The 12,764-nt window shown below is 57.7% G+C and overlaps 1 protein-coding gene across 1 annotated transcript in view; it reads right to left on the bottom strand.

The window, feature by feature from the left end:
* Positions 1-378: 378 nt before the first annotated feature.
* Positions 379-12,764, bottom strand: part of Gcn1 (GCN1 activator of EIF2AK4) — a 60,766-nt gene continuing 48,380 nt past the window's right edge. Inside the window, exons 45-58 of the mRNA XM_021187137.2 lie at positions 11,515-11,679; positions 10,726-10,887; positions 10,390-10,482; positions 10,003-10,146; positions 9,159-9,428; positions 8,785-8,898; positions 8,160-8,390; positions 6,756-6,949; positions 6,552-6,666; positions 3,880-3,976; positions 3,492-3,640; positions 3,034-3,141; positions 1,414-1,632; positions 379-1,025 (exon numbers count right to left, since the gene is read on the bottom strand). Of these exons, the coding sequence (XP_021042796.1) occupies positions 900-1,025; positions 1,414-1,632; positions 3,034-3,141; positions 3,492-3,640; positions 3,880-3,976; positions 6,552-6,666; positions 6,756-6,949; positions 8,160-8,390; positions 8,785-8,898; positions 9,159-9,428; positions 10,003-10,146; positions 10,390-10,482; positions 10,726-10,887; positions 11,515-11,679 (2,187 nt within the window). The 3' untranslated portion in view covers positions 379-899. The remainder of the gene's footprint in view (positions 1,026-1,413; positions 1,633-3,033; positions 3,142-3,491; positions 3,641-3,879; positions 3,977-6,551; positions 6,667-6,755; positions 6,950-8,159; positions 8,391-8,784; positions 8,899-9,158; positions 9,429-10,002; positions 10,147-10,389; positions 10,483-10,725; positions 10,888-11,514; positions 11,680-12,764) is intronic.

Raw genomic sequence — 12,764 nt, 5'->3', positions numbered from 1 at the left:
CCAGAGGGGACGGATGTCTCTAGAGCCTGATCGCCTTCCCACAGAGGCAGAGTTGGGAAGAACCTCACTCAGCCCCTCCTTTCCCCATAGAGGGAGATCTCAGGCCTGACTGCACTGAGCCAGGACAGGGAAGTCAGTGAATGAAGCTCTGGGGGTGGGGCAGGGTGGGGCGGGGCGGGGCAGGAAAACAGAGCAGGCTCATACTTCAAGAGCACAAACGTCCCTTATTCTTGATGCAGGAAACTTCATGTCTAAAAAACTGGGGCAGGGTCGTACACCCTCAATCCCAGCACTGGGGGGCAGAATCTCTTGAGTTCAAGGCCAGCCTGGCTACGTAGTCAGAGACCTTGTCTCAAAAAAATGACAAACCCCTGCTTCTTTCAAGATGAAATCAAAGCCTTTATTAAACCTCCTTCGAATGGCCTGTTCCCCAAGATCCGGAGCTGAGGACGAGGACTGAGCAGCCCCTTCTCCAGACAAACCAGGTCCAGTCAGGCCACCCAGAAAGCCAGGCACAGCATCAGGCCAAGCTGATGCCCCACTCAGAGCCCGCAGACACAGGCCACCCAAGCAGAGGGGCCTGAGCTCGTCTGTCCAACCGTCCATCCATCCATCTGTCCGGGCCGAGCCGAGTCGGGCTCCCCTAGCTGCTGCTCGCTGAGGGTGGTGTGCACACTTCTCTTTCTCTTCTCCGAAGATAAGAGCAAGAGAGGCAGGAGGCAATCTTCAGTTGTGTGTGGGTTGGATTTAAGGCTTTGGCTCTGGTCGCTTGATGTACTAAAATACTTTCTGGGAACAGCATCTCCCAGCTCCCCCTTGGAATAAACGTATTTTCAAAAATGAAAACAGTGTGAACACAGATGAGGGGCAGCGTGGCTGCGGCAGGCAGGCCCAGCTTGTCACGTCAAGATGGTGTCGTCCACCTGCTCCACCGAGTCCGCCTGGCAGGCCAGCTTCCTCAGCGACCTCCGGCTGCATTCATTCAGAGCCTCCAGGCTGGCCGTGTCCAGGGTCTTGGAGAGCGACTGTGGAGAGAGGACCAGAGGCGACAGTCAGGGCCCAGCTTCAGGACGGAGGCCAGGCTGAGCCCGAGTGCCACCGGGGCAGAATCTGGCAGCATCCGGGTTTCAGATGGATTGGATACAACTCAGAAAACCTCGCCTCACGCCTTCCCTAAGCTAGGGGACACAGGCTGTTAGGGAAGGGCTGAGGGCATGGAGTGGGGCTCACATAGGGCGGCACCACCCGGGTTCCTGTCCTGCACTTCATCTGCTGCTCACACAAGTCTGGAGAACAAAGGCTCTGTGCTCCAGGCACCCAAGTCTCTAAGTGCCCTGACAGCTGACAGACCGGCAGAGAGAGCAGGGCATCCATCTGCAGTGTGTGCCACTGCCGCCCGGACCCGGATCCCACCTGGAGCAGCTCCTCGCCCCGCCTCATCTTGAGCAGGTTCACAATGGCCTGGTCGCTGTAGGCCCGCACGACAGTGTTCTTGTCCTTGGTGTTATCGAGAAGAGCCTTCAGGAGGGGTTTGATGGTCTGCGGCTCCAGGGGGGGCCGGGGCTCCTTGTTTGCCCACCAGATCATCTTCTCAGCCACCAGCCTGATGTCACTGCATGGGTTCTGCAGACACTGGGACAGGAGTGCAGAGGGAACCATTCAGTCACAAAAGCCCCGATTTCCAGAGGCCGCTCTCCTCCACACAGACACTGAGCCCTGCTTCTTCCTTCAAAGGAACAGTGTGACAACATCTCCCTGGACAGGTGACAACGTCCCTCCCTGGACAGGTGACAACGTGTCTCCTTGGACAGGTGACAACGTCTCCCTGGACAGGTGACAAGATCTCTTCCTTCCCTGTCTCATATAGTGTTCCTAGCCCCTTGGCTCACAGTTCCTGGCCCACGCGAGGTTTCTTCTGCTGCCTCGTGCAGGCCGAGCTCCTTTGTGCTCGGGCCTTGGCGGCTGCTGGTCACACTGCCTGGGATGCGCTCATCCCTGCATCCTCTCTCAGGTGGTTCCTCCTGGTCCCTGAACCGTACCTAATCCAGGCCTGTGTCCAGCAGGGAGCTCATCTGCCCTCACTGTCTCCACTCCTTTTTTTTTTTTTTAGATTTATTTATTTATTATATGTAAGTACACTGTAGCTGTCTTCAGACACTCCAGAAGAGGGAGTCAGATCTTGTTATGGATGGTTATGAGCCACCATGTGGTTACTGGGATTTGAACTCCGGACCTTTGGAAGAGCAGTTGGGTGCTCTTACCCATTGAGCCATCTCACAAGTCCCACTCCTTTTTTTTTTTTAAAGTTTTTCGAGACAGGGTTTCTCTGTGTAGCCCTGGCTGTCCTGGAACTCACTCTGTAGACCAGGCTGGCCTCGAACTCAGAAATCCGCCTGCCTCTGCCTCCCGAGTGCTGGGATTAAAGGCATGTGCCACCACACCCGGCTGAAGGCTTAAATTGCGCCACAATGTCTGAGAGGAGGCTGTCAGGAGGGAGACCCTGCTGTCTGTCTGACTCATTACCTGGCTCTCTCCCCTTAACTCACTCTGTAGCCCAGGAAAGCCATCAACGCACAGTTCTCCTGCCTCTGCCTCCCAAGTGCTGGGCTTACCTACACAGCAGTCACACTGGCAAGTGCCTGGCCAGCTAAGGGAGCAAGACGGGGGAGGGGATTATCAGGGTTCAACTCAATCCCCAGGCGTGCCCCTTCAACCCCAGCGCCAGGAGGCAGAGGCTGGCCTCCTAGCGTCAGCTAAGGCTGCACCGTGAGACGCTCGCTGGCCTGGGAAGCAGTGAGGTGCTCGGCTGGTAGGAACAGCCACTGCTGAGCCTGCCCAGCAGCCAGTCTGACTGGACCCTCAGGACACACAGCAGGAGGGAACAACTCATGAGTGGCCCCGACCCCCTAATCTCCCGCTCGCTTATAGCTACAAAACCAAACACATGTTTAAACCCATCAGTTCTGGTCCCGGGGCCTCGTCACGAGTGGTCTCCACGCCAGCCCACCTCCCCATACTCTCACCCACACTCACCTTGATGAGAAGGCTGGAGAGCCTGGGTGGCAGCTGCCCGCTTCCTGTCTCAATGTGATACTTCATGAGGAAGCCCATGCCCCGAATCCCACTCACAGCGATGGGGATCTGTGGAGCAGAGCCAGGGCACGCAGGACGGAGCCTTGTCACTCCCGCCTTGGAGCAGCAGAACCAGGAGGTGCAGGCCCTCACCGCCCACCCTATCCCCCATGGCCACACCGGCAGCGCTCAGTGAGACACGTGCTGCGCCCCAGGAACAAGGGGCCCCAGGAACAAGGGTCCCAGAGAGACCCAAGCCTCCGTTTAGGTGGTTAAACTGGAGAGCAAAAGAATCACCCATCACCACCTAACAAATTAGCCACCGCTGCCGCAGGACCAGGGAGTGAACACCGGCTGGACACACCCCTCCACACAGGAATGGCCACGGGTGGGTCGGGGGGGACAGGACCGAGCCTTACCCTGTCTGCCACGGCGTTGCTGAGGATCATGTCCTGAACCTCATTGCTGTATCTGCCTGCACAGAGTCTGCTGGGAGCCACGTTTACAGCCACGGACAGCGCCAAGCTCCGGCCGTGCCGAACCATCCAATCAATGCCAGATACGTCAGCTGAGCAGAGGCACACACAGCACACTCACCCCTACCCTCCCAGCAGGGGCGCACCCCCACCGAGCCCAGGGCGCAACTATGTTATCAGGCCAGCAACAGTCAGGGCTATGGAGCACTGGAGATGCCAGTCCGCGGCAGCAGCTGGTGCTAAAAGCAAGGGTAGTCCAGGGGCTCCAAGACCCTTTAGGGAGGAGGGGGACACATGTCCAGGCTTCTCCCCAGGCCTCGTAGCGACCTACCCAGCAGGCACTGCTGAAGGACAGTGTTGAGCTCCTCTTCAGTCAGAAAGGCACACAGCTCCCCAAGGCACCCAGCTGTGGAGATCCGAGTGTTGTCCTGACAGGGTAGAGGGGAGTGACAGGGAGTGTGGCCAACACCACCAGCAACCCAGGAACTCTAGGCGCCCGAATTCCCAGCACCTGACCAGGACCTCCAATTCACTACAACTGCTACGTGCTGGGGAGTTAAAAACGACACACTGTCTGCGGATGGCAGCCGCCGCCGCCGCCGCCGCCGCCACCGCCACCACAGTGCCGCGAGCACGGGCGCCTTGCTGCTCCAAACCGGACGCCGTCCGTTTCACATCTCCATTGCCACCCACGGTGCATTGGACACAAGAGCACAGACAGACAGACCCCAGCACATACAGGAGAGCCACATTCCAACGCTGCCCACAAGACGGCCATGGCGCTCAACTCTTCCCGCCCACGAGCCCCATGTCTAGTGACTTTGCTGCTCTCTGCTCTGTCAGCGCCTCTAAGAGTCAGGCTGAAGCCCCCCCCCCCCCCCCGGCGTGGAGAGGAGTGTCGTCCCGCTGCTCACACACTTGTTATGGAGGGAGGGGCAGTGCCATGGACAGCAGCCGGAACCTTATCCACAGCACCCTAGGGTGAGGGCTTTCTGGCAACACCAAGGCAGAGGGCACAGAGGCCCCTTGCTTGCCCCATGGCCAGCTTAGAGAAGGAATCATCCTAAGGAAATGCTGCTTTGTTTTGAGTACCACTTTGACCTCATCCCTCCAAACCACATGAGCTGGCGAGTCTTAGTCAGCTTGACACACACTAAAGTCTCCTGAGAGGACTGAACAGTAAGGAGAAAAATGCCTTTATAAAACCCAGCTGTAGATTATTTTCTGAATTAATGATCAATGGGGACAGGTCCCGCCCACTCTGGGCGGGGCCATCCCTGGGCAGGCGGTCCTGGGTTCTATAAGAAAGCAGGCTGAGTAAGCCATGGGGAGCAAGCCAGTAAGCAGCACTCCTCCATGGCCTCTGCATCAGCTCCTGCCCCCAGGTTCCTGTCCTGTGTGAGTTCCTGGCCTGACTTCCGTCCATGATAGACTATGATGTGTTAGTCAAACAAACCCTTTGCTCCCCAGCTTGCTTTGGCCGTGGTCTTCATCACAGGCATAGAAACCCCGACCAATCTACCAAACAAGGACAGACGAGAGGACTCGGAAGCTAAGGCCAGGCTGACTCTTGACTGCCATCTTCAAGCTGAGAATGGCTGTCCACAACGTGAGGCTCTAAGCACCAAGCACACTGAGAACTGGCTTGGACACCCTCTCTCCGTATGAGCTATTTAAGTTCTGCTGTGGAAAATGCAAGTTTGCCTAGTTCGCACCTTTGCTGTACTCTGTGCATGGTCCTGTAAAGCTCGAGAGAGACTGTGACCATGACAACAGGCACACTGGCAGCCATGAGGGAGGCGGGGCTGTAGTCAGAGACTTAGCGGCTTCAGGCCACTAAGGACCCAAAGCAGGTCTAGAGGGCCATGGGCGCAGCAATCCAGTCCCTGCCATGGGTGTGCCAAGGTTGATGCCACGTGACGGCTTAGCTCAGACCTGCAGCACTAGCATCAGGAAGACTAAGGCAAGAAGGTCACAGCTGAGATAGCCTGGGCTACCCAGAAAACCTTGTAGCAAAAAAACACAAAGCTTGCCCAGTGGGCAAAATGCTTGCTATGCAAGCCTAAAGATCTGAGCTCAGATGCCCAATTCCCTCATAAAAAGCCAGGTATCCCCCAGGGACTCACTGGCCAGTCAGCTGAGCCTAAAAGGGGAACTCTAGGCTCAGCGAGAGACCCTGCCTGAAAAAAAGTAAGGTAGAGATGCGATTAAGGAGAATTTACTGAGCTGGACAGTGGTGCACACCTTAATTCCAGCACTGTGGAGGCAGAGGCAGGAGGATTTCTGTGAGTTTAAACCTGGTCTACAGGGTGAGCTCTAGGAGAGCCAGAGCCACACAGAGAAACCCTGTCTCACACCCTTCTCCCCCTCCACATGACCCCTCTGAGGTGAGCACACCTGCACCCCCCCACACACACACACAAGGCTGCCATACCAGTCTGCCATACCACAGTCTGTGGAAGGAAACGGAGACGTCTTCCCACAGTCTTACTGCCCTGAGTCCTGCCACAGAGTAAGGAGAGCAATGGGGGCAGAGCAAACGCTTCCCGAGTTGGGAGGACGGACGGGACCAGGTACAACCAGGAGGCCCAGGCCTCTGCAACCTGGTGAAGCGCAGCCATGGACAACCTCGCCCTTTACAGCAGCTGCTACAGAAGAAAAGGGCTCTGCGCAGCTCTATCAGGAGACAGACAGGACAAGTGACTGTCGCTGAAGCAACTGGGGAAGGCCTGGTGACCCAGCTGCTTCATCCCCTGGGGTCCTGGGCTCAGGGCCCTTAAGACCTTGCTCAGTTTGAGACCCCAGCACAGTCAAGAGAACAAAACCTGGATCCCAGAAATCAGCATCAGTAACACTTCCCGACTCCCTCACAGTTGAGCGTCTAAGGGCAGGGCTGCCCCCACCTAGCCTACAGCTCATCCAGTCACCCACACACCGTGGGGGAAACCACCCAGGACAGAAAGCGGTGGTGACCGCAGTGCAGCCACTGACCGACAGCCATACCTCGTCATGGCCCAGCATGCTTAGCAGGAGTGAAACCAGGTTTTTCCGGATGGCAGCATCCACTTTGGAGCCTGCACCCTGAATCACGAACCTTAGGGCCTGCAACATGGTGTCCCTAGGGAAGAAACGGACCGCCTTAGCCCCAGGCTCCTTGCCCCGCTCAGGTGCACCCTGGGGACATCACCCCCAACGTGGGCGCCGTACCGGATGCCCGGGTCCTCCACCACACGGATACCGTTGAGCAGCTCTGTAAAGAGGGGGTCCACCTTGACGTGGATGGAAATGAGCTTCCCCAGTGCGTCAGCTGCCTTCAGCCGGACGCCCCGATTGGAGTCCTGCAGGGCTTTGGTGAAGGTGGTCTGAAGCTGGGGCAGGAAGGGCTTCAGGGCAATCCCAACCTGTGGGAGAACCACCACACCCACAGGTCAGGACATCAAGGTCACTGTATACTGACCTTGAACTTAAGAATCAAAACCACCATGAGCAGGCCAAGCTCACAGCCAGGAACAGAGCAGACCCAAGCACACACGGGAAAACCTGTTTGGCTGCACCCAACCTAAGGTGGCTCTCAACCTTCCTAATGCTGCCACCCTCCAACAGTTTCTCATGTCCTGGTGACCCCAACCATACAATGTTTTTGTTTTCTACTTCATAACTGTAATTTTGCTGCTGTTACAAATAGTAATGCAAGTATCTGATGTGCAGGCCCTGTGATCCCCTCCTCTCAATCCCCAGGGTGAGAACCATGAATTTTCAGCATCTTTTGCCACAGTGCGAGTAGAGGAGGGAGTGGCCGCAGTGGCTGGTGCCATAAGAGGGAGCCCTTTCACGGCCCTGGCTACACCCGGCTGCAGCTCATCTGCAAGGAGAAGCTACTCAAGTTCCTCTGAAGGCGGCCACGGCAGATCTCCAGTTAGGAGCCACGGCAGATCTCCAGTTAGGAGCCACGGCAGATCTCCAGTTAGGAGCNGCCACGGCAGATCTCCAGTTAGGAGCCACGGCAGATCTCCAGTTAGGAGCCACGGCAGATCTCCAGTTAGGAGCTGCGAGGGTGAGGGAGCCTCAGCAGATCTCCAGTTAGGAGCTGCGTGGATGAGGGAGCCACAGCAGATCTCCAGTTAGGAGCCACAGCAGATCTCCAGTTAGGAGCTGCATGGATGAGGCGGCCACAGCAGATCTCCAGTTAGGAGCCACAGCAGATCTCCAGTTAGGAGCCACAGCAGATCTCCAGTTAGGAGCCACGGCAGATCTCCAGTTAGGAGCCACGGCAGATCTCTAGTTAGGAGCCACAGCAGATCTCCAGTTAGGAGCGCGTGGATGAGGGAGCCACAGCAGATCTCCAGTTAGGAGCCACGTAGGTGAGACAGCCACAGCAGATCTCCAGTTAGGAGCCGCATGGATGAGGGAGCCAGTTAGGAGCCACGTGGATGAGGGAGCAGGCTCTAAGGTCTGGTCACAGAGCTACAGCAGGACTTGGCACTGCGCCAGCTCCCTGTCTCTGGTCCAATCCCCTCCCTCTGCCTCCACAGCACATCACATGTTGGTCTCCTGCGAACAGATTTGTTCTCCAGGATCCAAATGGAATCCTAAAGGTCCTAACTCACTCGCCTTGCCCAGCAAGAGGCTGAGTGTCTCCAGCAGAGCCGCCTTCACGGTCCAGTTGAACCGGTCCCCAAGGATGCGAATCAGAGGGCCAGTGATGCTGACCACGGAGGGCCTCAGGGCATCAGCTGAGGTCAGGCGGATCACCAAGCCCAAGCCCTTGGCCGCTTCTTCCTTCTGCTCAGGACTGCCAGTGAGGACCCCTTCCCGCAGCACCGGAAGGATGGAGGTTACTCCCTGACAAGAGAAGCAGAGCAGAGAGTCTTGTCTCCAACACCCCAGACCCGCACACATCCCAGAAGCCATTCCCTCTCCAACTCCACGGAGTTCATGACAGGGCTAGGCCAGAGTCACTGCCAAGAGGGTGTGACCTAACTGGAGGGCAAAGGGCCCAACAAGCTGATGACAGGAGACTTGCTCAGCTGCCACCTGTGACCCCACTCACTGGCTCTGGCTGAGACTGCGTCATAGCTTAAACCAAGGGCATGGTGAGCCCGGTCCACTGGGGGCCACCCCAGAGCAGCACTCTGTGAAGGTGCCCGAGCTCCAGCACAGGAGCAGGCCAGATGCACTGGCAGTGGCTGCATGCCTGGAGCTGATGCCTACATCCTGGGCCCCAGGCTCCACTCACCCTCTTTGGAAGGCAGAAGCCTGGCACGTGCTCCCCTTTGCACTCGTTGCCTATGAAGCGGATTTCCTTGTGGAGTTCTTCGATCAGAGCCAGCTGGTTACCAGCATCCAGTTTCTGTGAGGGTGGGGAGAGCGCCACTGAGGCCCAGCCCTCCCTCCCAAGACACGGGGTAAAGAGAGCGAGAAAGGCCGGTCACGAGTCACCAGTACCGAGGCCAAGGAACGGCAGCAGTAGCTGCCCTCTGAGCCACGTTTACAAATAACTGCAACCTGAGGCCCCCACAGTGGCCCAAACCTGCCATCCCACTGCCGGGTGCCTGGACCTGGGAGAGCAGAGCAGGCAACCGCGGGGCAGCTCTGGTCAGCAACCCTCACCTTGGTGATGGCATTGAGAGCGTCCCAGCTCTCCTCCAGAACCACAGGGTTGGAGTCATTGAAGAGGCGGATCAAGCCCGAGACCAGGCTGCGAAGGTGGCTGCTGTAGTCGGCCTTGGAGCGGGAGCAGTACATGTTCAGGATGATGGCCGCCGCCTGCCTCATGCCCACCTCAGGGCTGCGCGTGGCTTCCAACAGATCCTCGATGATGATCCGGTGCCCAGTGTCATCCTCGACCGAGAGGATCACGGCCTGACAGTTGGCCATCTCCTGCAGACCCCAGGGACACATGTGCACTGAGTGTGGAGTCAGACCCCAGGGACACGTGTGCACTGAGTGTGGAGTCAGACCCCAGGGACACGTGTGCACTGAGTGTGGAGTCAGACCCCAGGGACACATGTGCACTGAGTGTGGAGTCAGACCCCAGGGACACGTGTGCACTGAGCGTGGAGTCAGATCCCAGGAACACGTGTGCACTGAGCGTGAAGTGAGTCTCCTGCAGACCCCAGGGACACGTGTGCACTGAGCGTGGAGTCAGACCCCAGGGACACGTGTGCACTGAGCGTGAAGTGAGTCTCCTGCAGACCCCAGGGACACGTGTGCACTGAGCGTGGAATCAGACCCCAGGGACACGTGTGCACTGAGTGTGGAGTCAGACCCCAGGGACACGTGTGCACTGAGCGTGGAGTCAGACCCCAGGGACACGTGTGCACTGAGTGTGGAGTCAGTATCCTGCAGACCCCAGGGACACGTGTGCACTGAGTGTGGTGGAGTCGGTCTCCAAGTCAGCGAGGGCGGCTATGAGAGCCAGCGACAGGCTAGAGGAGCAACCGCAGTGCCGTACCAGCTGCTCATCTGGAGTCCCAAGCTTGTCCTTCAGTGCTACCATGACGGCTGGGAGGATCACACCAAGGTGACGGGTCAGAGCATCGCCAGCCACAGACGACAGGAAAGCCAGCACCCGGGTACTGACGGGCGGCGTGGTCAGCTGGGAGAATAAAGACAGTGTCAGCCTGATGACACTTGACCTCAGTGCCAGGCCCAGACTGGGGTCTAGGAGAAATAACCAAGGGAGTCCACCCCACTCCCCGGCTCTGACCCCAGGGCCTGCTCCACCACATCTTGAAAACCTGGGGAGCACTGACCTCCCTGCATCTGCCTCACCAGACCCAACACCCCAACATTCCGGGAGGCCCCCGGAATGGGGTGTGTGCTGTGTGTGGAGATGTACCTTGGGCACCAGATAGGGCAGCACCACACGGCTCTTAACAGCCATAACCTGCTTCAGACCGTCCAGGGCAAATTCCGACACCTCCTCGTCATCCTGCAGAGGAGCACCGGGAGGACTCAAGATGGCTCCGACTGCATCCCTGCTGTGGATGCTCCCCCCTCCTCGTCTCCCACATTTACTTACTGTTCAAGGACAGGCACAGAGCCACATCAGATCTTGAGCACCCACTCCCCTGTAGAGCCCAAACTCCTGCTGCCTTGCAATCCCCCCTCCCCCGTGCTTCACTGTCACAGACAGTAAAGGCCACACTGGTAGGTGTGTGGGAGACCCACTCACCAGCTGCTTCAGTAGGAACGGGAGAATGTCCTCCAAAGCCTGGTGGCCAATGGTGGAATGCAGCTGCTCAAAGGTCTTGGCTGCTGCCTCCCGGACCTCCTCCAGGGGATCACACAGTGCCTTCCTTGCCGTGGGCACAAGGGACTCGGAGAAGAAGAGCACCTAAAGACGGAGAGCAGAGCGGGACCCATGGGTGTAGCGGCCAGGATGCGATGAGGGCTCCCGCTGAGCCAGGCTCCCTGCGCTAGATGGATGGTTCTGTTCACTCTGACCATGAAAACAGAAGTGCAAAAAGGCAGAGAACACCTGCGCAGCCCAGGAGCTCCTCACCCGGACTTAATAAGTACAAACTCACTAATCACCAAGTCCCAGACTCCACAGAGCACAGCAGGAGCCCCAGGACCTGCCCTCCAGCTCCCAGACTCTCTTGCTCCACTCTCTTGGAAAGACAAGCTCCTCGGTCTGAACTCTAAACCAAACGCTTCCTCCACTAAAAAATCTTGAGTCTCCAATAGGCCGGGTGAGGAAACACACGCCTCCTGCCTCTGCCACCCTCTCCCACTGAGGCTGCACACCCCTCGAATCTAACACACTAAGGGACACAATGGGGAGTAACCTCTGGTTTTCTAAGGCCTCTCGCCTGAGACTGTAGCAGAGAAGGACACACACAGTGTCTGCACACAGTGGGTGACACACTGCTGGGGACTGCACCTCCAGAGTGAGGCTGAGCCCTCCCTCCCCTGAGCGAGCCATCAGCCCCACGGCTGACGGGCCCTGGGAGGGACTCACAGCGTCCCGGCTGGTGGACTTCATGATCTCGCTGAGCCCGATGCACACGCCCTGCCTCTCGTCGCTCTTCTGCGACCTTAGGCCCTCCTCCAGGATGGGGATGATCTCAGGGAGGACTTTCTCCCCGAGCTTCCGGACAAGGTCGCCCAGCGTCCTCGCAGCAATCTGTCAGCAGAGGGGGAGGGAGAGAGGGAGAGAGGGAGGGAGGCGGCAGCTCGCTGGGTCACTGCACACCCAGGCAGCCCAGACAGCAATTCCAGAATGAGGCTCTGAAGCTCACAGGCCTCACCTGAGCAGCCACCTTCTCAGGTGACACTGAAATCACAGCGTATAGGGGCTAGAGCAGGAAGGCTGACTGCCACAAATTCAAGGTCAGCCTGAGACAGAGGTCCTGTCTAAACCAAACCGAAGCAAACAAAACAAAATGGGCTGGAAGGTGGCTCAGTGCTGAGGGCCCTGACTCACTTCTCTGGTTTGGTGCCCAGCTCCAGGGGACCCAACACACTCCCCTGGCTTCTGTGGGCACCTGCACTCATGTGCACGTACGCACACAGACATTATCACTTACACATGATTTAATAGCAAAACAAACAAAGACATAAACCACAGCCCTATCCTTAAGGCAGTGTGGTAGAGACCAGGCATGGTGACCCGCGCTGTAATCCAGCACTGGGGACGCTGAGGGAGGAGGACCACGAGTTAGAGGTTAGCCCACACAATCCTTGTCCCCAAAATAAGTCATAAATACTTACATCAACAAGAAAGACCAGCTCAGCCTCGCGAGCCCCGCAGCGCATGGCCATGTCGCCTCACACATGAACATGAAGCTCATCAGAGCAGAGAAGCCAGCCTATGTATGGCTCACTCACACTTACCCAGTGCTCTCCCTCAAAAGAACTAATTTGTAACAAATGACTTAAGGAGAGAGATAAACTTTGCCTCTGAGCTGGCATACCAACTCTTCTTTAAAGCTGAACATACAATATGCTTACCAAGGCCAGAGACCAGAAGTGGGCCGAAGGGGACAGGCCAAGGTGAATTATCAGTCCAGCCTGGGTGCGTCCCCTACACCACTGACCCTGCCTCTCTCTGCCCAGCCCGCCAGCTCATCTCACGCAGCGTGGTTTCTCCCCATGGACCCCTCTGGCTACGGTGGCCTGTGTGTCCTGCTCGGCATGGGGCCGGGCATCTACCTCAGATCCAGCTGGACCAGCAGTCTGTACTCTCCCACCGCCCCGGCTGGTCCGTGC

Source organism: Mus pahari, chromosome 23 (genome assembly GCF_900095145.1).
Source record: "Mus pahari chromosome 23, PAHARI_EIJ_v1.1, whole genome shotgun sequence".
NCBI lineage: Eukaryota > Metazoa > Chordata > Mammalia > Rodentia > Muridae > Mus > Mus pahari.
This window is presented reverse-complemented; position numbering and strand designations above follow the sequence as displayed.